Source organism: Crassostrea angulata, chromosome 3, assembly GCF_025612915.1.
Source record: "Crassostrea angulata isolate pt1a10 chromosome 3, ASM2561291v2, whole genome shotgun sequence".
NCBI classification, from domain to species: Eukaryota; Metazoa; Mollusca; class Bivalvia; order Ostreida; family Ostreidae; genus Magallana; species Magallana angulata.
In genome coordinates, this window is record NC_069113.1 from 6,809,511 (window position 1) to 6,835,333 (window position 25,823).

The window sequence follows — 25,823 nt, forward strand, 5'->3', positions numbered from 1 at the left end:
GACAAAATCATGAAATGAATTCAATGGCTATCCAATTATTATGTAGTTATTAACATTGTATATAAAACTGTAAATACATCCTCATTATTTTGTGAAGAATACTCCATCAGAGTAATTAAGAATAAGAGGTGCCTGGAATTTATTTATTCTATTTAATTATTTTTTTTTAAGTTTAGATTAGACATATTACTTTATCATGAGTTCATAAAAATTTCATAAAGATAAGTTAAAATCTGTTTTCAGGATGCAAAAAATATACTTTTTACCTAAACGATGAAATCTTAGCTTTATGACCGTTTGGGGAAGGGATGGGGTCAAATCGTTATTTTGACTTTGGTGGGGCGGTTTTCCTAAAAGGGAAGAATACGTAAACAAAAAAATCTGAATGTCAATGTAATCAATGTATGATGTACAGATGCGTCGCCCTTATATTTAGTCGTCATAGCCGTGGAAAGCTCTAGATTTGGTTTATAAGGCTCGGTAATAAGGCGCTAAGATGGCGCTAACGGCAGCCATTGGCGCCTCGTTACTGCGCATTGTTTTGTTCACGGTTCACGGGTTAAGCTTCCTCGGGGATGTGGACTGGACAATTTACACTGCAATGTCGGATTCTTTTTAAGAAATGCTGGTAAGTTTAATTCTTTTTTCATGTCCTCCCAATTAAATGTTTATTATCTATACAAAATGAACGATTTGCACAGTATGCCGAACTTGAATTGGTTTCAAACCAGTTAAAAGGATATTTTTATTTTAATATCGCAAGTATTTAATTTCTAATTAGACATATAGTTTGCTGTTTAACATTATCTATAACTTTGTAGATTAATTGCTGAGGACTTAACACTAATTCCACAATGTACAGGATTATCGACAAGATCAAAGCGAACCGGGTAAGCTCACAATGCCTGTATACCTACAATGTACATATTGTGGAATTTCAAATGTTTTACGCTGATGATTATTTGTCCACCTGTGTTATCTTTTATTTTTTAAGATATATATAGCAATTGAAGATACAATTATATTCCTTATATAATTAGTGCTAAATGCTATAACAATGGACTGAATAAACGATTGGCTTAATTACTAAAGGATTTCGTGGCGGAAAGATTTCTTCAATTGAAAAATTGACAGGGTTTTTTTTACAGAATCTGACGCCAGAACATCCGGATAGACGCTTTAAGTTGTTAAGTTTAAAGAGATATTTTCTTTTGGTCTCATTTTAAATCATATTTTTTCCCATCGACATTTCTTGGCAAAAAGCAAATAAAATTATATTGTACAAATTCAAAATCACCCAATTTTAGTTTATTTATTCAGATTCAATAACAAGCATTAGTACATTAAGGTCATGTTAACCGCACCGAATCACTAAACAATGCACATTGATGCATTCTTTGAGATATATGTAAAGTTTTTTTGTTTTTTTTAAAAGACTGGTTTGAATGTTTTCGATTCTTTGCCTCCCTAACAGACCCATGAGAAGCAGATGACATTGCCCGGCGACGTGAAGTCGCTGACCAGTTCCATCAACATAGGGGAGGTGCTGGAGGTCACCCAGCCGTCCATCATAGGACGAGGTCTGTCTGTTTGTCTGTCTGTCTCTCTCTCTCTCTAACGCATACATACACGTGAATTGTTTTTATTTGTCGACATACTTTTTGTATAGTAGGTTTGTTTATGTACAGGAATATGCCGCGATGAACCACTGACTGACTCCGGTAAAAAGCTTCAGCTTATAAAGATGCTGTGTCTCACCGTTCTCCCTATCCTGGGACTGTGGGCCTACACTGTGTATACCCTAGCAGACATTATTGAGGCCAAAAACGAAAACGAATCGGTAAAATAAATTATAATCTTCACCCTTTTTACACATTGCAACTGCATACTGTTCTATATCTTTATGACGTTTGCTCTTGTTTGTTACAGACACGAAGCGCTCTTGAGTTCAGCGTTGAGCTTGGTAAACTGGTCCACCATTTACAGAAGGAACGTGACATGAGTGTGTTATATCTCAGCGCTCTTGGACCACAGACAAGAACGTTCTTGCTAGCAGAGTACATCGAAACTGACCAGGCTATCAGCAAGCTCTCAAGATGGCCCGGAAACCTGGACGAATTAGAACGAGAAAAATTTGACACTCGCGAAAATTTACAGCAGTATCTTTCGCGGCGGCGCCAGGTTCTGAGCCCCACCCGGTACAGCCTACAGGACGAGATAGAGTTCTACTCCAGTATAATAGAGGTGGTTATCATATGGATGTACAACTCAATCAATGAGTCCAAATTCGCTCTGGTCTGGAAGACGTTAGTAGCTTACCAGAAACTGACCAGCGCTAAAGAGGCGGTGGGGGTAGAACGGGCCCTAGGAACCGTGTACTACGCTAACGGAGGGTTCGAGAACCACGCTTATTTCGAGATGTATAATAACAGAGTGCACAACTTTCGAGCGTATTATAAAACGGCGAGGAGGTATTCCAAACGAGTGGTGGACCTATACACGGTGAACGTGGCCTCGGCCGGCAACAACGTGACTGAGATCATCGACAGCTACAGGTTCGAGATCCAGCAACACGTCCAGGGGATCAACAACACACAGGCCAACCTAGCCAAGGCCCGCTGGTGGTTCGATAACATGACCCTGTACCTGGATACCCTACTGGACATCCAACAGGACCTGGGTAACGAGATTCTGTTTGTTCTGGACAGCGTGCTGGAGAACGCCACCAGAGACCTGGCTGTCAGCGCCATCTTTTTGGTGGTGGTCATTCTGATGTGTCCGCTCATTATCTTTGTGACAGAGAACCTGACCAGTGTTATTCAGAAATACGCCTTAACCCTCGTTGATAAAACAAAGGAATTAAGTTTAGAGAAAAAAGTGACAGACTCGTTGTTATATCAGATGGTCCCTAAGCAAGTTGCCGACAAACTGAAGAAAAGCGTTCACATTGATGCCGAATACTTCAAGTCTGTGACCATTTTCTTCTCCGACATATGCGGCTTTGCCACCATTTCTACCACCTCTTCTCCAATGGACATAGTTCAACTTCTGAACACGATATACGTGACGATCGACGATTTACTTGATGACTACGACGTCTATAAGGTGGAGACAATCAACGACTGTTACATGGTGGCCTCGGGTTCGTCTCTCATCAACTATGTAATGCGTCTAATGGCAATACCACCTCTTTATTATTAAATTTCTATCAAACTTTGTTCTATTTCAATTTTTTCAGGTTTGCCAAATCGGAACAAAGACAAACATGCCGGAGAAATCGCGACATTTGCTTTGGATCTCTTGGCCCTGATGAAGCACAAACAGTTTACAATTCTTGGAGACAGAAGGATAGAACTCAGAATTGGCGTCAACTCTGGTTTGTATTGCTACAAAATTATCAGCACATTTGAAAAATAAATTTTTGTTCTGAATTGACGATCTTTGAACACTTTCTCACAGGTCCTTGTATGGCTGGTATAGTGGGCTCCATTCTCCCTCGGTACTGTCTGTTCGGCGACACTGTCAACACGGCATCTCGAATGAAGTCCATCAGTTTACGTAAGTCAAGATGAAATTTAAGAAAACTCTAATCTCCATATAAAACAAGTACACGTGTACGCACACCAATTCTTATTCAGCATTATATGACGTTATTTTCTTTTTGTCAACAGCCAACAGGATAAACATCAGTCAGTCTACCTACACAGCTCTCCACAAAATCGGCGGATTCGTCGTCAGGAAGCGCGGGACAGTCCTTGTCAAGGTAAGAAGTTTGGTGGCTAGTAACCAGACTTAACATTCTCTGAAAATTTTACACACACTGCTTTACGATTTGGTTGATTGTTACAGGGCAAGGGAGAGATGGTCACTTACTGGCTAATCGGGAAGAAAAAGTCAGAGGAAGGTGGCTCCTTCCATCTCACCGACTCGGAATCTGTCGATGAGGTCGATGTTCCGCGAGAGGAACTGCCAGGGGAAATCACCCAGTTCACCGATCCGCACTTGCGCTCTGCCCTTTCTCTACCACTTCCGGGTCGCCACGCTGCAGTGACAATGACATACTCTCAACAACATGGAAGCACCCCAAACGAGACATCCGGAAAAACCGAGGAGAAACCGGAGAAGGAAAAGACGGGCCTCCGGGCGCTAATTTCAGAAAAACTTGACAAAGTTGCGCGTGTTCTGCCAAATACATTCCAACTGACGGAGGAAAACGGGGAAAAAGAAGAGGACAAATAACGGTGATCGGATAAAAATATGAGGACTTGTAAAAACGCTTTATATGAGTTGTTGGACTGTTACACTGTTATTTTGGGATGTTTATGAAATCATTTGATTTTAAATAATTATTACGCTTGATGTTATGCTAATCAAGACCCCTTTGCGAGATTTTTACCTGTTCATTGTTAATAAAGATGTAAGAGAGAAATTGATAGTATGGTAATTTATGGTATTTAGTTACATATTTGTTGATAAATGTTATGCTTATCTAGTGTTGTTCTATATAGAGTTCTTGTCTTTATACCAGATTTTTGTTATGTCTCCTGATTTTAATTTCAAAAGTGTGATTTTTGTGCTTGTACCTCACTAAGTAGGATTTCTAATAAATTCTGGTATTATACCCAGTTCTTTCTTCTCCAATTACTGGCAGAAAGTTACACGTTCTTTCACCTTTCATTACATATATCATAGATTTGGAATGTTTTTGCAATTGCCGAGCACAAATGTAGATTCAGTGTACACACACACACACTGAACGATGGCACACTGCAATGGCTAATGGATTATCGTATTTAGATATGATACTATTTAGACAATTGGAGAAATACATAATCCAAGCCGTTTAATTTACACCGAGAGGCTAGTGAGAGCCATTTTAAATCTATTTTAATATCTTCATAAAAAAGAGCTCCGAATAACGGTAAAGGAAAACGAATAACTTATAAATCTATATATTTTTCTTAAATGAATATTAGTTTTTGGCCATAAACATTATGTTTAAATTTTAAGGTTGGTCTAATTGGTAAATTGTTGGCCATCCGGCCTCTTTCTTTGAATAATTTTCAACCAAAACAACGCTACTTAGAAGCTACCATGCACTTTATCCAAACAAACCAACAGAATCCGTCTAGATAGAATTTTTGTCGGGATACTAAACGATACAATTTTTGGCACCTGCCCTTTGTGAAATGTTTCTCAACAACACTTAAATATGATGTACTACCCACAATCTCGCCAGGCTAGCTAAATATGATGTACCAACCACACTCTCGCCAGGCTAGCTAAATATGATGTAATACCCACACTCTCGCCAGGCTTACTTAATATGATGTACTACCCACACTCTCGCCAGGCTAGCTAAATATGATGTATTACCTACACTCTCGCCAGGCTAACTAAATATATTAAACTACCCACACTCTCTCAAGGCTAGCTAAATATGATGTACTACCCACACTCTCTCCAGGCTAACTAAATATGAAGTACGACCCATTCTCTCGCCAGGCTAGCTAAATATGATGTACTACCCACACTTTCGCCTGGCTAGCTAAATATGATGTACTACCCACACTCTCGCCAGGCTAGCTTAATTTGATATACTACCCACACTCTCGCCAGGCTAGTTAAATATGATGTACTACCTACATCCACTACAGGCGATCTAAAAATGAGGTACTACCTACATCCTTGCCAGGCTTACTAAATATAATGTACTACCCACACTCTCGCCAGGCTAGCTAAATATGATGTAATACCCACATTCTCGCCAGGCTAACAAAATATGATGTACTACCCACACTCTCGCCAGGCTAGCTAAATATGTTGTACTACCCACACTCTCGCCAGGCTAACTAAATATGATGTACTACCCATACTCTTGCCAGGCTAGCTAACTACACTCTCGTCAGGCCGGCAAAATATGATGTACTAACTACACTCTCACCAGGCTAGCTAAATATAATAAACTACCCACACTTTCGCCTGGCTAGCTAAATATGATGTTCTACCCACACTCTCGCCAGGCTAGCTTAATTTGATATACTACCCACACTCTCGCCAGGCTAGTTAAATATGATGTACTACCTACATCCTCTACAGGCTAGCTAAAAATGAGGTACTACCTACATCCTTGCCAGACTAGCTAAATATGATACACTTCCAACACCCTCGCCAGGCTTACTAAAAATGAAGTACTGCCCACACTCTCGCCAGGCTGGCTAAATATGATGTACTTCCCACACTCTCACCAGGTCAGCTAAATATGCCAGTTGTCATTTCTGCAACCGACTGTTTTATTGCCTGACGTCATGACGTCAGGCATATCTAAGGTTTAAAAGTTGCAATCTCCGAAACAGTGCAGACAATGGAACAAGCAATATCATGATATTTCACAAAAAAGATTAACCGATGCATGTTTAAGATGTCAGCATTTACGTTCATAATTGATGAAAATGTTTTATGGCATGTAATAACAACAGCGAGCAAGAGTTTTCAAGTAAAAGGGACGGTCACCATGAAGAGCACGTGTGTTATCCTGATTTAAAAATAGATCAGCATTCCACCATATTTGAACGGTGAAAAAGGGGGAGGGATCATCGCAACAAGTTGTAACATATTGTCTTATACGGTACAATGTAAGTAATAATTGGTGTTGGATTGTCATTATTACAAGAGAGTCATCAGTTTGGATTAAAACAAATATATATTAAACAGCTGGAATGTTTACTGGAGGAACTAAATCGCCAAAGCGGGGTGTGACCCGATTTTCGTTCAGTTGGGCGATTTCATTAATCTTGAAAAGGGAACATAACTCGCGTGTCTTACTAAATGTACAATACTACATTTAACAATTACTAATCAAGTGTGTTTCTTAATTCGATAGATTTCTTCCAAAGCATCCGATCCAAAGTATGATATACATGTATGTAGCTGTTACAAAACAAATGTCAAAAAATTCATCTTACCCCCCCCCCCCCCATGGATGAGTTCATGGATGAGTTCATTCGTTGCGTGAACGGTAAAGCAGGATTTCGCGCCTAAATGTCTCATTCATAGTTTTTGCGCGCCGATTAGTTCACGAGTCCGTTGGGATCATGCAAATACCCCAGACCACACCATGTGTTTACATCACAGGCACGTAGCATCGGGGGTTGGGGTGAGGGAGGCTGTTTCCCCCTCCCCTCTTTTTTGACAGCTGGCACTTTTCTTAACTTTATAGGATAAATGGAAATATCATGGATTTGCCCCCCCCCCCCCCCTCCACTTTTGTAGGAGCATGCAATAATGAAACTGCAAATAAGGAGTTCTAATTGAATCAAAGTTACAGTTAGGGTTTTTTCTTGAATTTGAGAATTCACCCTTTTTTAATTGCTTGTCAAGATGATTTTGATGAAGCTGCCCACACACATTAAAAACAATACGTGTTTGTATACCCTCTCATATTTCATAAGGTTGGAAGTTTAAAAAAATGCCTTTCAGTTGATTTTGCAATTAATATAACAAATACAATTTGAAAAAACGACTATTTACTCTCCAGCTTTCAAGCTTACATGCACTTAAATGATATGTGTGCATTCCTAAAAAATTGAATTGATAAAATAAATGAATTTCAAGTGATATATATGTACATGTTCTAAATCGAAGAAAAGACTAACATTTCGTCTTAAATTTGCACGTTCCATTTATAAATTTATGATCAGCAGCGAAAATTAAAATTCATTTCTGATAAGTTAGCCTAATTGATACATGCATGCTTCCATTGAATAATTTTGTTTAGTCAGGCAAGCTTTTGGAAAGCTATTACTTGTGTCTTCCAAGCTTTTATTTGATAGATTTAGGTAGCAAGGGACAGTTTCGGATAAAGTACAATATTTTTGTAAAGTTAAGAATTGCTGTACTTGAAGGCTTATGAGTGTTGCTAAAATTCATGAAATGATCTATAATGATTATGATTAGTTAGATGGATGTCTCTTGTTGAAATTAATATTCAATATGTAGGCCCCATATGTTAGGTACATGAGAATCAGAAGTAAAATGCGAAACCTGCGACTATGACTGTTGTGTTGACTTTACACAGTGAAATTGCAAGTTACAGACTGGAGAGTAAATAACACGAACAGTAGGTGGATGGGACATTGTAAACTATACACCAGTAAGTTTCTGACATGTGATGGTGTAACATGCACACGGTACGGAAGATCAACCCTTGGAGAAGGTCTAAAAAGCTGAAAAATCATGAAAAATGAGCAAAATATGAATGGGTCAAAATTTTATAAAAACCAGTATGTAGAAAATTTTACAGGTTTCGACTGGTGATTTTCTTCAGAAATTGGTGATTGGCCTTATAGAGAGTGAATTAAAGGTATTTGTGCTGTTTGGGAACTGAGGAAATTCTCGTTACAGAGTTCCGAAGACACACGTCCCCTGGCTAGAATGATTTGTATCAAAAAACTGTCCCGTGCCACCTTAGCCAGTTGATATAAATTTCTAATACGTGTTTAATAGAATACTTAATAGCAGTAAGTTCAATTTTCTAAGAAGATAGGTGAATAAGGCGTGTAAACTGCCTATATGAGGATAGATAAGATACTGTTAAATTAAAATATGAACAAATCTCATAATTTCTTTCTAAATTATTGAAAGCAATGTATATTTACAAAAACATCGATTTATAACCCTTAAATATGTTAAATATTTGAGATAGGTTGATTTAAACTGGTGTATGCGTGTCAAAACTTCCAAAAGTGTCATTTTTAGAACTTCTATAAAGTGGGTCTGAGCTGCATATTTTTGTCATAGTCTATATGGTTTAAAGGAAATGACATCGAATTCAATCAACAAAAACGTGGAGCGAAGACCCACTATACTTTAAAACTGTCATTTTGTATCCCAACAGCCCAATATATCTTGACCTAAGTAAGCTAATATGATTTACTATACATGTACAGTAAAACACGGTTATAACGAAGCGCCAGGGACGGGCGATTTTGCTTCGTTATAAGCGTAATTCGTTATATCCGTTAAGTCTACAACATGTAACATAGTCACGGGGAATGGAAATCACTTCGCTGTAAGCGTCAATTCATTATAAACGTGTTCGCTTTAACCGTGTTTTACTGTACTTGTTCGGTGATTTAAATTGTATATTATTTTGGGATTCGGTAAAATCTAGATTCATGCGGAATCCAACTTTTAAAATATAAAAAGCAGATTCGACTTCTGACTTTCAACTTGGTCACAGAAGAAACTGGTTATTATATTTGTGGAATGCACGAAGTACTGTGTTGTTCAGCATAAAGACTTGAACCACTAATTTTCTCAGTGAGATATCCGTATCTCGACGAGAACCATCATTCTGTAATCATTAATCATTGAGATATTTATGTTATTATATCAGGAAAAAAGATTGAAAACATAAAAGTATATGTTCCAGAAAGAAATAATCTTGTCAAATGTTGTTTTTTGTTTATTATAGTATATATCAAAGCTACAGGTGCAACAACATATAAGTAATGTCAGCTTACATATACCGGTATGATGCATGAGTAGAAGTATCGTAATTGAAAGTACCTCCGTGATATTTCACAACTTTGCAGTCAACTCATGACGTCACGAATTACCTATAGATTTTCGAGATTTATGTAAAGGTAAATGGTTAACCAAACGTAAAAAAATAAATGTATTAGGAAAATCAAATCATGGTCAACTACATATCTTTAATAAGATTTTAAAAAATTGTTTTAAAAAGATTACATTTTTTAGGTAAAATATAAATGTTACAAAACAAATCAGCTGTATGTATAATTTGGCGACGACAGGAGGAAAGTTCCAGATTTATTGGTATAATTTGCAACAATCAGCCCAAACTGAACATGTCTCTAATGGTCCAGGATGTTTAGCACCCAATTTTGTCAGCGGAAATCATCATATTGGATACCATAGCAACAGCACAAACATTCTATTGCTGTTGAAATTGTTGTGATGTGCAGACATATTGAAAAGGTTAAAATAAGCCGGATTTTGGCTTTGTGGATTATGTAAGTAATTCTTGATTATTAATTCTCAATTTAATTAAATTCATAATGAATCTATTAAACATAACATTTAAAAGAAACCATAGAATATTTTTTTTCTAAATTTCTCGTTATATTGTGTTTGTTTTTGATTTGAAATATAATTACCAGTACTTGGAATAAATCATTTTCAAAATAATCGTTTTATAAGCTTAAGTGTTCTGGGTTTTTTCTCATGGATATGTTTAAAACTTATTTTCCATTATTTGTTTGTTCTTTTGTCAAAGAATTACTAGGATAATTAATTATTACTAGTATTTGGAATTTTTTTAAAAGTCCTTAAAAAAATAAAGTTTCCAAATATGTAATTATGAAGAGGTTATTTAATAAAATAACTTAATAAGATCCAACTTACAGTCTTATTCACATTTCTTCGTTTAGAAATTAAAAATCCCGACTAAGGAAAGGATTCGCGCATGATGTTAAGATAGAATCAACATCCATAACATCAAGGTATGTATAACTTCTGGTGTTGTTCAGAAAAATACAATTTCAGTTGTCGGTTTATTTTAACAATAAAATGCTTACTTTGCTGATTCATCCGGGATGAGAAGGCAGCGACATAGCAGAAAAAATATACATATTACAGGTAATGTATTTTTTCTGCAATAATCGCTACCTTCATAAACATTTTATTGTTTATATTCACAAATGTTTTTTAACAAATTATTGAATTAATAAAAAAAAGTAGTAAAATTAACTAAATAAATGTTAATGTACATGAGTACGTTATATTAAAGAAATAGCCAAGTCTTCGTGTATGGGAGTCTGCAATTTCGAATTTCGAGCAGTCCTTGATTTATCATTTAATTTGGCATATTAAATAAATGTATGACATACAGTTGGATTATTTAAATGAAACATTTCCTAAAATTTAAACTTTTACGCTGTATACGTGTCGTTCTAAAATGGTATACAACGCCTTTGCATTTTGCTAATAAACCGGTTCTAATAAAAAAAAAACCATGTGACACAAAGAGGTATTCGTATGAAAACTTTATATTTCCGGACAAATAATTCATTATTACACCAAGTAGAAATTGATTTCTATCTAATTCGTCCCTCAAACGAAAGATATCATATTTCCATTAGGTTGTTGAAGAACAAACCGGTTAGAACTGGATCGTTTAGAATTCAGCCCTATTAGTTTCACGTTTTGCTATGAATCGCAATAAGTTTTCCTAAGCAGTAAAGAAAAAAATACTCGATAGATGTAAATATAATACATCAATTATTCATATTATCCTACCTCTATCTTTCTAGAGGTCCGTGTTGCTCTGTTTTAAATTCGTATTTCGCTTTATGGATTTTTGAGAAGGTTGTCATTTTTCATTAAGTTAGAAAGCAAAAGTTCCTGGGTATGGGACGTCATTGCAAATTACCGTTTATATGTTATCGAATTTACTTACTTAGTTTTTTCTGAATCTCTGAAAAAATAAAACTTCTCTAATCTGAATAGATGAGTGGGAATAAACGCCCATCTGATTCGTCGAAGACGAACATGGCGATGCCCAAGGCCCGAAACATTTACCAGGACGATGACGCAGGAAAGATGGTTTTCTTACCGGAAATTGATAACCCAAGCAAACAAACTTCATTTAGTAGAGGTAAATAGTCGTATGACATATAATTCTAAAGAATAATGAGAATAGAGAAAAAAAAACCCTCAATAACAGTAGATAGGTGCAATATTAAAAACGGGATGCGATTCTTCATAGGCATCTGCTGTAACGCGCCACCCCTGACGGATTCGGACAAGAAGATCCAGCTGATTAAGATGCTGTGTCTCACGGTGTTACCAGTACTAGGAGTGTGGTCCTACAGCGTGTACATGCTCTCAGATACAATCTCACTCAAGAGCGAAAACGAGGCGGTACGTAAACACAGATTTATTTATTTTTTGTTAGAATGACAAACGAAAAAAAATTATTTTAACCGTCAATACGGTTTTTGCAAAAATAAATATGATATAGTTTTCTTTTTTCGTGGAAAAATTCATATTGTCCATGACTTTGACAGACCAGAAAAGCTTTAGTGTACAGCGTAGAACTGGGGAAGTTGGTCCACCACTTGCAAAAAGAGAGGGACATGAGTGTTCTGTATCTTAGTGCTCTACGTCCGGAAACCAAAACATTTCTCCTGGCAGAATACATAGCGACCGACAAAGCGATAACGAGGCTTCCGGTCTGGCCCGGAAACCTAGATAAACTTGACAGAACGGAATTCTCGACTCGCGCCAACTTAGTACAACATCTTAACCGCAGACGACAGTCACTGACGCCATCCGAAGTGTACATTCAAGATGAGATCGACTTCTATACTCGAATTATCAAAGTCGTCATCGTATGGCTGTACGATTCAATCAATGAATCGAAATTTGCTGTCGTCTGGAAAACGCTTGTCGCCTATCAAAAGTTGACGAGTGCAAAGGAAGACGTCGGGGTAGAAAGAGCGCTTGGGACTATGTTCTATGCCAACGGTGGATTTGAGAACCATTTTTACTATCAGATGTATTATAGTCGAGTACACAACTTTCGTGCTTACTACAAGACGGCTCAGTTGTACTCGGATCGCGTTCGACTCTTATACTCGTACGTAGTGAGCGAGGCCGGAAACAATCTCACTGACATTATCGATTCTTTCCGGTCAGAAATCTTACACAACGTAAAAGATGGCAACAACACGTTTCCGGAGATGCAGAAGGCCCGTTGGTGGTTTGACAATATGACCATGTATCTAGACACTTTATTAGACGTACAACAAGACTTAGGAGAAGAAATTCTGGCAATTTTGGATACCGTGATCGAAAAAGTCCAGACTGACTTAGCCGTGAGTGCGACCCTTCTAGTGGTGGTTATCCTTATGTGCCCATTTGTCATTTATATGACGGAATACGTCACTTCCGTTTTCCATAAATATGCACTAACTCTTATTGACAAAACGAAAGAACTAGCCCGAGAAAAGGCGCGAACCGACTGCCTCATTTACCAGATGATACCTAAACCAATCGCCGACCAGGTCAAACACAGCAAAAACATAAAGCCGGAATACTTCAAGGTGGTAACTGTCATGGCGTCCGATGTCTGCGGGTTCTACAAAATGTCTTTGGAGTGCTCTGCATTACAAATCGTCGACTTGCTAAACACCCTGTATGAAGCCATCGACAAGCTATCGGAAACCTACAACATGTACAAGCTAGAAACATTGAATGACTGTTATATGGCCGTGTCAGGTTTGTAAAGCACAAATTCTGTCTTTTACCTCATTTCCAATCACAGCACGTTCAAAAAAGTATATGAAAAGTATCACCTCCTTTTGCAGGTTTACCAGACAGAAATAAGTACCACGTGACGGAGGTCGCAAACTTTGCACTCCAACTGATTGACTTGATAAGCAAGCGCCAGTTCATTGTGAATGAAGATCGCATCGTTCAAGTGAGAATTGGGATCAACACAGGTATTTCATCAAGTATTTGAACAATTTTACGTCAAGATCCCTGTATGACGGTTATTTTCAATAAATTTAAACTTATTAAATCACGTCACTGATGCTTGTATGATGGTTATTTTTCAAAGCTTTTTACAACATACAAATTGGTTGATAGATTGCATCAATTCATTTTATTATAGGTCATCGTGTTGCAGACATTACAATGTTCTGAAGCCTTTTTGTTACATGTACATGGTGACTAATGACGTCACATCAATGTTTATTTTTAGGTCCCTGTGTGGCGGGAATTGTCAATACTGTGATGCCTCGTTACTGCGTGGTTGGGGAAACAGTCAACAACGCAGCCAGAATGATGTTTTACAGTACAGGTATTTTTGTAAGAGACAATCTATCATACGTTTATATCCAAGTTTACATTTACCGGATACTTATCATTTTAACCTTTTTTAGCCAATAGAATCAACATTAGCCACGGGACTTATACTGCACTAGAGAAGACGGGAAACTACATCTTAAAGAAGAGAAACAAACTGGTTAGTTTTCATGTTCCATCAAATAATATAATAAGTTTCGTTATTGCATTCAGACACTGAGTTGGGTTTTTTTTTATCAATTTAAAAACAATTTTAGGGCAAAAACAGCATGTACTGGCTCATCAAGAAGATAGGCAATGGAACCAACGAGAACAAGGACTCCATTATATCATCTATATCATCGGACTCGGAGTCTGATAAATCAGAACCCACTCCTGACCAGAGTAACTCCGCGGAGGAGAGTCAGCACGAGGACATTCCCTTCCCGTTCCGAGCCCGACTTCCAATGCCAAACTACAACGAAGATGATGATGTACATCTGAGTGCCAGTAAACAAGACATGTTCGCAGAAACTCAGCCAAAACCGGAAGAAGTAGTGGCGCCAACTCTCACCTTCCAGAAACCGAAGGACGAAAATCTTGCAGACCAGAACGATCTTGCAAAAGATGCGCAATACAACAATGTGAAAATAGCACTCAACCTGGTATAGAGAAACACTGTGAATAGAAACCGATCACATTTTGACAAGGAGTCAATGTTAACCAATATGTCATGCAGTAAGACCTAGTCTTTCATCTGTTTCTACATCTTGATGAAAATGGCTTACATGTTGTAATGTTGTTAATTTTATCTATAACCAGACACTTAGAGTTCTTTGATAGACTTCTCTACCAGTGTTAATTATTTTTGTGAAATTTAAAGATGTTTTAATATTTGTTCACTTTTTGTAATAAAACATGCAGATATTTCCCCACTCCATGTGTCTGTATTTTAGGTGTGATAGTTGCATGGTGTCAGTGTTTTTCTTTTTCTATCATTTAATTGACAAGGTACAGTCTGTGTGCACTCTAATTTTGATAATTTATTTCATGAATAAATAGCTTACATTTTATATCAACAATTGTTTTTCATGACTTATTATACTTATATGTCCCCGTTTGTGTATTTGGTAAAAAATCAACGATTAGGCTTTTCTGTACAAATAACAAAAGAAACTCCTGAAAATAAACTTGGGTAATATATTTAGTATATCCATCATATCATGTTCTCTGTAGTTTCTTTGCTGATAATATCCTGTCCCAGAATCAAAGATTCCCTTACGATTCCCCTGGGAGGGGGCGCTGTGACAGGTACCTGTTTTACGTCACTGCCATCCTTTACATCACCCCTGGCAGACGTGGTCACGCCAACATTTGCTTCATCCTTCCTTAATGAATTCTTTGTCTTCTCTAAACCTCTGCTGTCTCCTGCCGTTGGTTCGATCGGTAATTCTTCTTTCTCGTTTTCGACCTCGGGTTTCGGTCTCGGTTTTCGCCGTCTTCTGCGTCTTCGTGGTTTTCCTATTTTCATTACCTTGCCGTGTTTAATGTTTATGGACCTTATTTCTTTCACTTCTTCCAGCAAATATACAAACTCTTGATCAACACAAACGTTCTAAAAGAAAACCGTGAAAAAGTTACATGTAGCGAGCAGATAAATCTTAAAAATCGTGAAGTTGGAGTAATACCTTTAGGTCCACATTTTCTAGTGCAGTTAATGATTTGGGATCCTCTATACTTTTCAAAATGTGCAGGGAAGATTCGTTCGTTAAAAGGTTATCGCCAATCTACAAGAAAATGAATGAGCAGCCAAAAAGTATAACATGCTTTACACATGCATGTGTATAACAAATAATACAGATAAATAAAGCACATATCATTGAATCGTAAAATCTTTTGTTAATCAGTTTTATGTAGTATAAAGAATGGAAATGAAGATTTTTGTTATTACCACGAGCGTCTTGAGCGTATCGTTTTCCGTTAGTCCTTTGGCAATGACCCGTATGTCCTCGTCCACCATTCTGTTGTATGATAGGTCCAGTTCCCGCAGAGTCCGATTTTTCTTCAGTACTAACGCCAGGCCCTGACTCCCCTCCCGTCCAAACCCATTAAAACTGATGTTAAGACGCTTCAGACCTACATTTTTCTTTTTAAAAAAATTATAAATTGAAAAATAAAAAACAAATAAGGAATAATATAGGTTGTGAAACAAATATATTGACTTCCGGAGCTATGAATGTTAGGAGTTGGAAATGGGATTGATTGTGACCTTGACACCCTTCGTAAACGCCTCAGCTGACCGTCCATTGATGTGGTTCCAACTGATGTCAAAGGACTCCAGTCTGTCATTGTTTTCTACAACATCAACAAACATGTACCACTTTGTAAGGCTCTTTCACATTTCAACACCTCAAATTCACATTACTTGGTGAATGTTGATTACCTATGGCTCGTCCAAATTCAATCCCCGCTCGGTCTGCAAAGTGGTTGTTGGATAGAATTACTTCTCTTAAACTTTTGGATTTCTATGAAAAAATTGGTAAATACAGAAAATCACTTTCCACTGAAATTTTGCACCGTCTCTTATGAAATAAACAACATCAGCCTATCTTACCTCAATTAGATCGCCAAACAACACGGAATCGTCGTCTTTGAATCCGTTGTCTGTAAAATTTAACATAGGTAAGGATGACTAGAATATACAGTTATCCTTAAAACAGTACTCTGTGTGCGACTGAAAGCCGTTTACAATGCCTCCTATATACTCACTGCTCAGGTCAAGATATTCAAAGAGGGTGAGGTCCTTCACAGCTTTACACAGAATTCTAGCTCCCTCGCTGCCCAAATTATTGTTCGAAAGATTCTGAAAGAAATTACGATAATGTTACTCAAAAAAAAATCAAAGATATCAATTCAACAAAAACATGAGCATAATGAGACGGAAAGCCAACTTACGACATGGGTGATCGACATGGTCTCCAGACAGGCTTCCGTTAAGTGGTTCAAGCCAAACGGTCCAATATCGTTGCCTTTAATATCCAGATATACTAAGTTGTGATCGAGCTAAAAATACCACCAAACCAGCTGATCGGTATGTTTTCCATTACTTCGATTTAAAAATTTGACTTCTAATACAGTATGAAGTACATGTTTATGACGGAAGAGTTTTATGTTCCGTTTTAGTACAGAATTTTAAAATAGGGGGCTTCAATTTTTGTTGGATACATGTAGTGGCGTATCTTTTATGGTCATCATGTATGGTAATATAACCAGGAATCCAAGAGACAGGTCATAGTTCTTGGTCGAAAAAATTTGACCTTGACCAGTGAGATATGACCTCTGATCAAGGTCGTGATCATTTTACAAGATCATGACATATGACAGTATATTTACATCTAGCAAGTATTATTCCCTCTATTTCTTACGGAAACTTACAGTTAATTCATAGTTCTATAGAAACAGCCAGAGTGAAATTGACACGCCCTGTTTATCGATTGGTCGAGACCTACAACTACCTAAAGCCCCTGTCACACTGTCACGATTTATACTACGATTGCGTACGACTTACTAAAAGTTAAAAATCGCCGTTATTCGCCAGGTCAGTCTTGCGATAATTCTACAGACGGTGCTTTTTTAAATCTAGTACGACTCGACTACGATGTCTGCTCAACAATGTACGATGTTTGTGCGATGATAGGACGAGTTGTGGCGATTCATGTTCGAATTTCGGCGATTAAGTAACGAACGCTTTGAAATCTCCCTACGAGCAGGTAAGATGGAAGACGATTTTTATACGATACTCTTACGAATAAGTACGAAATTGTACGATTGATACACGATATTACCACGAATAAATCCGAGTTTTTACGATTATATATTTGGTGTGTTAAGTAATAAAGTGATTATTAAACAAATTTTAAATAATTACATTTTTGCATTAAAAAACTTTCGTGGATTAATTATTTCAATTTCAAACATACATGTAAGATGAATAATGCAATCAGCATAATATTCATATAGATTATAAAAGATAATAAAAGAAAACACGTACATGTAGAAGTAAATTTGTGAGTTAAGATTACCCAAAAAATACATACTGTGACAATGATTGGAATTGTGAGTAAAATTGTTTTCATAATTTGCTGACGGACGTTTATTACTGTATTTATAAACGAACAAGAAGATCGTGAAATTTAGTTTATGAATTGTTTAAATAATCATGAAAATGGCAGCAATACTGTTTGATTTATTCTCTAAATAAAACTATCAATGAAAAACAAAATTCATAGTTTTAGAATGAAGAAATTACAAGTATATTTAAAATTTCGAAAGAAGAGGTTCTTTAATAAACTTTTATAATTACTGAACGATGTACTTATTAATCAAAAAAAGAATACTGTTGCAAAACACTAACTAGTCTTGTATTTTCGTACTAACTCGTAGTTCACTCGCAAGGTTCTCGTATTGCATTCGCCCCTAATCGCCTGTTTTCGTATCATATTCGCATCAAATCGAACTACATTCCCATTCACTCGGGAAAGACTCGAGAAACAATCGCATGAACTCGTAGAATACTCGGGGTAGATTGTAGGATATTCGTAGCATCGTAGGTACTACGAAGTTTCGCGAGTTTTCAACGAATGTAGAAGATTTATTGCGACTATGTGCACGAGTGCAGTGGGAGTGTCGTGCGAAAGTCTACGATTACTTAAAAATCGTACTGTGGGCACGATTGTTTTGAACATGCTCAAAACAATCGCCGCATTTGGCGATTTGCTGAGAGAAAGGAAGAGAGTCTACGACTATCTCTACGATGAACCCCGAATAAGTGCGATTATTGAATTCGTACTCTATCATAGCTCAAAATCGTGACAGTGTGACAGGGGCTTAAGAAAAATCACGGACTGCACGAAATAATCATGTCAGACTCAAAGTCTCACAGGAGACGATCTGACTGTTTCTTTTAGCTTATGTACTTATGTACGTTAACAGTAACAAGCGCAAGCGTCAAATGGGCTGCAAAAATATAATTGTTGTATGAATCATTGGTTGTTTACATAAAAACACACCACAAAGAAGAAAATAAGAGTTGGTTGTACTAATTTTTATGGTAAATTTTAATATACTTTCAGCAACTTGTTTTAAAGTTTAACATTTTACTATTATCATTAAGAATCGATTTCGTTACTGTAAGCATTTCTAACGGAAATTGTATGATCATTGCCATAGTATGAAGTAATGGAGAACACATTGATTTGTACATTACTCTAATACAAAGTTCAACTCATCATTTTTCTCTTGGAGATTATGTATTTTAAACCATTTTGGTTTTTGTTGTTGTTGCATTGTATTGAATGAAAACTTAATGCATTAGTTTAATATATGATTTCAAGGGACCTCATAATAAAATAAAAATTGATTAGTTCAAATTTTCCAGTCAATTCAAATTTTAATTTCTGTCATATTCTTGCGTAAATAATTGATATAATGTCATTTCATTTCATTTCATATTTTCTACCACATTTTACATGGAAATATAATAAATACACACGCAAAGTCATTTTATTTGACACGGCACATAGAAATTCAAATATATCATTTATATAAAATTTAATGACATTCAGGTCTTTAGTATTTCAGGTCTTTAGTATGTCCCGCATACCGATCCTGATGCATTGTCAATCGCAACTTCTCGGGCCTTTCCGGCAAGCTCGGAAAAACACCTCGAATGTATTACCTAGGCGTCCATGACAACCCCCCCTTTTTGTAAAACTTGAAATAAATAGAACACATTTTACGATCTGTTGAGATGTGAGCTACACATCATTAAAGTAAATGATATACACTAAAATATAACAAAGAAGCGACATACAAGACTGTCTAGCCGATACTTATTTTAATGGGAAGCGACTCCATTTTGTATAAAATTCTAACATCCGGTGATGTTAATACATTCGAGGTGTTTTTCCGAGCTTGCCGGAAAGGCCCGAGAAGTTGCGATTGGATGCATTGTTTTGAAAAGAATGAAGAACTCCGAAATTTTCCGAATAGACTATAGTCTCGATAAAAACGCGCCAAATACGACAATCTACTAAGTATGACTTACTTTTCATTTACGAGTAAAACAAAAAATATGTGATATTTTCTAAAAGGCATAAAACATATTTCTACATGCAAATTTACTTTTAATTCATAAAAATAAGCATAGTATTAATTCTATTTAAAAAGAACTATCCCGCAGAAACGCAGTAACAATATTTAAATGTGTATCAAACAAGTTTAGCGTTTTTAAAAAAAAACTTACCGTCTTTAGAACAAACCCTAAACAGCAATTAGTTATCAAAGACAGTTTAATTCTTTTTTTATATAAATGTCACCTTCCTCTACATAGCATGGCGAGTGGATTTATCCGAACATTTTTGTGTCATGTGTCGTTTAAGCCTGTGTGTCTAAAATTGAGAACTGTGTACCCGAGCTTGTAAGTTGAGATCGACTGTAGGGTGAAAGAGATCTTAGGTAGGGTCGTAGACTCGTATTATATTGATAAAATCAAAGTTATCCCACTGCATTTATCTATCGAAGGTGCAAATAACTTAACCGATATTAGGCATACCGCATCAATCTTTTTGTATTTGAATAAACAATGCTAAAAGAAAAACAAATAATTTCAATAGATATTGTAGAATGTTACTTTCAACTAGTTGGACCTGAAAACCGAAGGCTGAATTTCATTCATAGCAATATGTATTGCTTTTTCGTTTTCTCACTTTTTAAGATTTGAAATCTACGAAATTTGTTAAGTCGTACGTGAAAAAGATCGTCAGAAAATTATCTCCCTTGCGCCGAACAGTATTTCAACCAATGAAATAAATGTAAATTTTCACATCATGTATTTTCAACCAATCACAAAGGAAAGGAAGTGCACAACCCGGAGACTGTAAATTATTTCAACTCTTTATACCGTCTTCCAAGGAAGACGGTAATAACGGACCGCCTTCCGGCGGCCCGTAATAAAAGGTAGCGATCATTGCAGTAAAAATGTGTATATTTTTTTTCCAGCAATATCGCTACCTTCATATCCCGAATGAATCACCAAAGAAAGTATTTTATTGTTTAAATATTTACAACGTAAGATTTTTTTAAAAAAATACCATGAGCGGAGCAGCAAGTGCCATGGCACCCCTAGGCCCAAGTCCACAGTAGGGTACCGCCAGGCTGTTTCTGATGGGGTTTCTAAGGTAGCTACTGAGCGGAATGACATTGAGCCTCCTACACTCCCGCTTATATATTTCCTGCCTCACTTCGTGGGGTTCCAACGCTCGTGTAGGGGCTAAATAAACGAGAAGTTTTGAAAAAGTGTACTACCTGTTGCATTCCACAACAACTTGAAGCAATTCTCAACAAGAGAACAGCTGTTAATGTGACAGCAAACCGGGTTTCCTTTTGTGTAAACATTTTTCCATTTGGAAAATCCGGTTGAAGATCTCAACCACTCCGCCCAACACACGTACATGTATGTACACACAAGGACTTACTGAGTTCCAGTCGGAAGCTGTCGAAGTCTTCCCTGACGGGTTCCTGTTGAGTTACGGGCCTTGAAATGTCGGTCAAAAAGAGCAGTTCCTCCTCTGTCTCTCTGTCAATGTCGGCCCCTCCCTGTCGCGACCTTCTTAGGGTGCTGTTGGCGCTCGTCACCGTGCGTCCAGGGGGGTCGTGTGACACCGCGGACTTCTAAAACAGTAATCATCAGAATATAAATCGTCGTTGTCGCAAACCACGGCGGCGCGGCCAATATCTACATTCCTCCTTCTAGGAGAGAACTTTAAGCGAACTCCGGACCGGGGCTTAAAACGATGCATAACAAACCATGCCCTAAACAGCCCTCAAGAGTTTACGGACTCGATCTCTTTAGATGCTTACTCCTACCTTAATTTTTATCGTTGTGAATTCTTCATAATTTCCCCCAAAATTCGATATTGCAGTTACCAAAATATAGCCCGCATTAACATCGTTCTGTCTTTCTCCTTCTCTAAATTGTTATTTCATTCCATGACATCTTGATACATTATCTGAATTTTTTCAATTATATTGCTAGTAAAGGAATCAAGGCAAAATTAATTCTTCACTTACCTCTTTGGTTAAAGTCGACATTTTGTAGACTTCGATAGAGCTCGGTTGTTTCACATAAATGAAGGAATTTGGCGGAACGTGCACAACAATGACATCTCGTTATCGACTTTTCACCATTTAAAACATTATAAAATAGTTAAAGGTTGACCTCTATTGAATTTTGTTGACATGAAAAGTTATCGTTTTGTTTTAAAAGATTTTGTGCTGTGTGTGGAGTGATTTTATTTTACACGTGTACATGTAACTGCATGATGACACTGCTCAATATTTAGAACAGAAGAACTAAGCAACATAATTCTTCTTTTTATTCACATTTATTTTAATTCTATTGACGATTTTTTCCCGAAAAAATAATAATTGTAATTTCAGTATACCTTGATTAAAGAAAAGAAAATCGCAAATTCATCGAAGAACAAGTTGTTGGAGTATTTAACACAAGTTATCGTTCTTTCCAGAGGGCCAATGCACCTTAAAGTGAAATATACGCATGTATAAAAAAAAACCGCCAATTTTTTACATCAACCTTTAATATTAGATGTAATAACTTCGTCGATGATTTTTGGCGAACGTGTGAGTATAAATTTAGAATGAGAAAAAATAAAATCTTTTCCAATTTTCAGTATTTGCGGATTTGATAAATAAAACGTAATGGATGTGTTACACCTCACAATGGTTGCAGATATTAAAATCGGCCATGCCACCTGTTTTTCAACAGGTTTAGGCTATAGAGGAATGTCCAGGTAAAAAGTCAGTCTGTCAAGTTGTACATACAGCTACACCAGATAACAAATGGAATTGTTAACCTGATAGGAAAGTGTAAATGCGAAACCTCCGACTTTTACTTTTATAGTGTTATCTGCCTAAAAGTTAAACAATAAATGTCCTTTATATCACAATACACGACAGTCCGATTGCACATCTGGGATAAAAAAAAATGATAGGAAGGAAATAACATTTGATGACGAAACAATAAGCAGTGCACAGCTGGTAACTCAATCTGATTAAAATCAGATCTTTGATCCGCTCCGACAATTTGGGACATCGAAATTGTCGGAGCGGATCAAAGATCCGATTTTAATCAGATTGCTGGTAACACTCACTTGGTATTCTGAAAAAAATTCTGCCCCTATTTTCTTTTGATATGAACTCTTTCCATGTGTTTTGCTCAATTCATACTGACACAGTGACTATCCTCTGTTGTTTTCTTTTTAATATAAAAAAGTAGGATGAACCAAAAAAAAAATGTTACTAAGAAAATGGATTTATTTACAGACATATTTACATATTTATTCCCATTCTCTCACAAAAAACATATGGCACAAAATCTCTTCCATTTCTTTAACAAACACATGAGACAAAAATAGCCAACACATTGTCAAATGATATCAACATGAAGCACTTATCAAGAATATTGCACAAAATGTCATGAGGCATTCAGTCTTTGCTGTAGAATGCTGCAACAATACACAAAATAAATCGATATAAACCAGTCAGTCAAAATATATTAGCTGCTACATGCACGAAATAATGTATGTATTCTGAATCAACAGAAGACAAAAATCAACTCTTACGAATAGGAAGTGACACTATTCCTCAAGAAATACAGACAAATAAATCATTTCTTTTGATACACAGTGTTCATATAAAATCATGCCATGTTGAAAGAGAAGACTCATGGATGTACAAAGAGTATAAATACACAGGAAACATGATATTGTACATACATGTATGTATGTAGATAGAGTGAAAGCTAAAGACAGGAAGGAATGGACACAGAAATCTAAACCAATCTGAGCCATCAAAATTTGTTCAACTCGAGTTTTGATAGTATGAAGTTGGTGGGTCAAGCTTTAATAAAAGACTCAATGTGTCTCCAAAACATGAATTACATTTACCGGTACTATATACACATATGTAACAAACAAAATACACACATAAGTACTAATATAGCTTATCCTTTGGAAGTCCTTGCGAATTCATGCTAAATAATGACCACAGATGTATAAATGTTTTCATAAAGACACACATAGGACAGAAATGGAATGAATTTTGATCTGTCTCTATCTAAAGCTAGGGAATGCATGTTGTACATGGTCCAAACTATTTGGCAACGAATACTGGACAATCTATATCACTACGAGTCATAAAAAAAGGTTTCCTCCATCACAACATAGCTCAGAGCCGTGCTAGACACACTTCACAGAAAGCACCGAAGAGTTCCCCACATCTGAGCAGAGTCACTAAGCTCGTGGTGGTTTCACTAAAATCTCAAGGATTCCCTGCAATCACCAAAGCCTGGCCTGTTCCTCTCATTTAAACAATAGTATAGTTTTACATGTAGGTTCAATTGACTGGACTGCAACTTCAGATACATGTACAAAGAATATTTCATGAAGGTATTTCCTGAATCAATATCTTTCTTAATTGCCTTAATGTTTTTTCAAATTCTGTTTTTTATATTTTGAATGGGAATTTGGGAACTCTGAGTTTTCAATCATTTGTTTATTTTTCAGTGCTTTATTTGTATCTCCTTAAGTAGGTTTCTGAGACCTCATAGTGATCAGGCTTTGGTGAGTCCTTAATTTACCTATACCACTCTTTCATGTCCTGACTTTACACATACCACTCCTTGACATCCTTCTTCTTTCCCGACTTCCCACCCCCGCCACTGTGGTTACCTAGCAATGCTCCATTACCCTGCTGTTGTTTCTTTTCAAGAAAAGCAAAGTTCTGACTTTCGTCCACTTTATACGTGCCCTCGTCACGACTCCGAAATTTATACAGTGCTATTATTAGAATGATGAGTGCTACTAAAACCCCGCCCACTATGCCTATAATAAGGGCGAGGTTTGGAGTTTGTGTCACTTCCTGTTCCCTGCTGGAGTTCGCAGGGCGTTGAGGATTATATTCAGTGGAAGGCTTAGAGCCTTCTATGTTAAGCTGTCCCGACTTTGAAGAGTTCCGGTCTGGCTTCATTAAGTTGGTGCTCTCCACTTGATTGTCACAGTTCAGTAAATCTTTAGAATAGCAAGGTCCCGTGTCAGTGCTGAAAGTCAAGACAGATAAACCATTAATCATCAATCTACCCCAAATATTTTAATGGAATCTGAAATATTAGTCTTTAGATACAGAGATGATTTTTAAGCATGCTTCTGAGGAAAAAGACATAGTTTATATCAAGTATGGCATTTTGAACAATTTGTTAAACAAAAACTTTTAAATACTGTTAAGTTAATACCGGTAAGTTAATACATGTATTAATAAATGACTAACCTTTTAGGTGGAGGTTTGGTGGTTGGTTTGTAAGTGAACTTAACCGTGGTGGAGATGATGTTGTCCGAGAATTCCTCCTGGGCACAATCGTCCTCATCATCCTCCGGACACCTGATTCCTCCCTCTCCTGATCCCGCCGGGACTATGATGTCATCTGTTACCCCGTCGTGTGGGGTGGTCTGCTGTATCAGAAAGATGCATGTAGTGCATTACAGGGATAGGTGAAAGTCTGTTTGTTAAAATTTTTATTGAAGAAGTATTTGAAAAATTATGTATTGTCTTGATAATTTCAGGGGAAAGCAATTCATTTTTTTAAAGAATATTCAAGCATCATGCAGTTCAATGAGATAACCTCTGTTGATCTAAATACTAGTATTCAAAAATTTATTATACAATCGTTCATTTTTCATAAAATTTTTGAAATAGATGTTAGTGTAAAAAGAAAAGCAAACGTAAAAAAAAAATATGGAAATAAACTTCCAAATGTGTTTTTTTTTTTAATTTCAAAGAGTTAGAAGACAATAAAGTGTTGGAGAAAGAAAGAG

At 36.7% G+C, this 25,823-nt stretch overlaps 4 protein-coding genes across 16 annotated transcripts in view; 2 read left to right on the forward strand and 2 right to left on the reverse strand.

The window, feature by feature from the left end:
• The first annotated feature begins 527 nt into the window (after positions 1-527).
• On the forward strand, positions 528-4,625 carry LOC128176754 (uncharacterized). The gene is made up of 9 exons (XM_052843280.1): positions 528-628; positions 822-890; positions 1,475-1,580; positions 1,689-1,840; positions 1,930-3,142; positions 3,239-3,376; positions 3,460-3,558; positions 3,672-3,763; positions 3,850-4,625. Exons 2-9 carry the CDS (start codon positions 855-857, stop codon positions 4,237-4,239), a joined length of 2,226 nt encoding a protein of 741 aa, XP_052699240.1. The 5' UTR covers positions 528-628; positions 822-854; the 3' UTR covers positions 4,240-4,625.
• A 5,326-nt stretch (positions 4,626-9,951) lies between these two features.
• On the forward strand, positions 9,952-14,948 carry LOC128178350 (uncharacterized). 2 transcript variants are annotated; one of them, XM_052845468.1, is made up of 9 exons: positions 9,952-10,037; positions 10,455-10,526; positions 11,533-11,680; positions 11,792-11,946; positions 12,093-13,305; positions 13,395-13,529; positions 13,793-13,891; positions 13,974-14,056; positions 14,154-14,948. In XM_052845468.1, exons 3-9 carry the CDS (start codon positions 11,533-11,535, stop codon positions 14,544-14,546), a joined length of 2,226 nt encoding a protein of 741 aa, XP_052701428.1. In that variant the 5' UTR covers positions 9,952-10,037; positions 10,455-10,526; the 3' UTR covers positions 14,547-14,948. The 2 variants fall into 2 exon arrangements, with proteins under 2 accessions (XP_052701428.1, XP_052701429.1); XM_052845469.1 differs by lacking the exons at positions 9,952-10,037; positions 10,455-10,526; positions 11,533-11,680 and having other exon boundaries at positions 11,776-11,946.
• Positions 14,949-15,083: 135 nt separating this feature from the next.
• On the reverse strand, positions 15,084-22,115 carry LOC128178351 (leucine-rich repeat-containing protein 74B-like). Its single transcript, XM_052845470.1, has 11 exons — positions 22,006-22,115; positions 21,411-21,606; positions 21,027-21,205; positions 16,831-16,938; positions 16,645-16,738; positions 16,490-16,539; positions 16,319-16,400; positions 16,145-16,230; positions 15,827-16,021; positions 15,564-15,662; positions 15,084-15,490 (listed from the first exon to the last, which is right to left on the reverse strand). Exons 1-11 carry the CDS (start codon positions 22,024-22,026, stop codon positions 15,092-15,094), a joined length of 1,509 nt encoding a protein of 502 aa, XP_052701430.1. The 5' UTR covers positions 22,027-22,115; the 3' UTR covers positions 15,084-15,091.
• Positions 22,116-23,250: 1,135 nt separating this feature from the next.
• Positions 23,251-25,823, reverse strand: part of LOC128176649 (neurexin-1-like) — a 48,249-nt gene continuing 45,676 nt past the window's right edge. For 9 of the 12 annotated variants that reach the window (XM_052843124.1, XM_052843125.1, XM_052843122.1 and 6 more), the window contains 2 exons: positions 25,279-25,460; positions 23,251-25,051 (listed from right to left, as the gene is read on the reverse strand). In XM_052843124.1, coding sequence (XP_052699084.1) covers positions 24,619-25,051; positions 25,279-25,460 — 615 coding nt within the window. In that variant the 3' untranslated portion in view covers positions 23,251-24,618. The remainder of the gene's footprint in view (positions 25,052-25,278; positions 25,461-25,823) is intronic. The other 3 variants (XM_052843130.1, XM_052843128.1, XM_052843121.1) reach the window with 1 other exon arrangement.

Coding starts and splice junctions, on each gene's coding strand:
- LOC128178350 (XM_052845468.1), top strand. CDS start 11,533: ATGAGTGGGAATAAACGCCCATCTGATTCGTCGAAGACGAACATGGCG. Junction 11,681..11,791: donor ACAAACTTCATTTAGTAGAG/GTAAATAGTCGT, acceptor GATTCTTCATAG/GCATCTGCTGTAACGCGCCA. Junction 13,892..13,973: donor AATGATGTTTTACAGTACAG/GTATTTTTGTAA, acceptor AACCTTTTTTAG/CCAATAGAATCAACATTAGC.
- LOC128178351 (XM_052845470.1), bottom strand. CDS start 22,026: ATGTCGACTTTAACCAAAGAG. Junction 21,206..21,410: donor CAGCTTCCGACTGGAACTCA/GTAAGTCCTTGT, acceptor TCGTTTATTTAG/CCCCTACACGAGCGTTGGAA. Junction 16,540..16,644: donor TGAATATCTTGACCTGAGCA/GTGAGTATATAG, acceptor TAAATTTTACAG/ACAACGGATTCAAAGACGAC.
- LOC128176754 (XM_052843280.1), top strand. CDS start 855: ATGTACAGGATTATCGACAAGATCAAAGCGAACCGG. Junction 3,143..3,238: donor CTGTTACATGGTGGCCTCGG/GTTCGTCTCTCA, acceptor CAATTTTTTCAG/GTTTGCCAAATCGGAACAAA. Junction 3,377..3,459: donor CAGAATTGGCGTCAACTCTG/GTTTGTATTGCT, acceptor ACTTTCTCACAG/GTCCTTGTATGGCTGGTATA.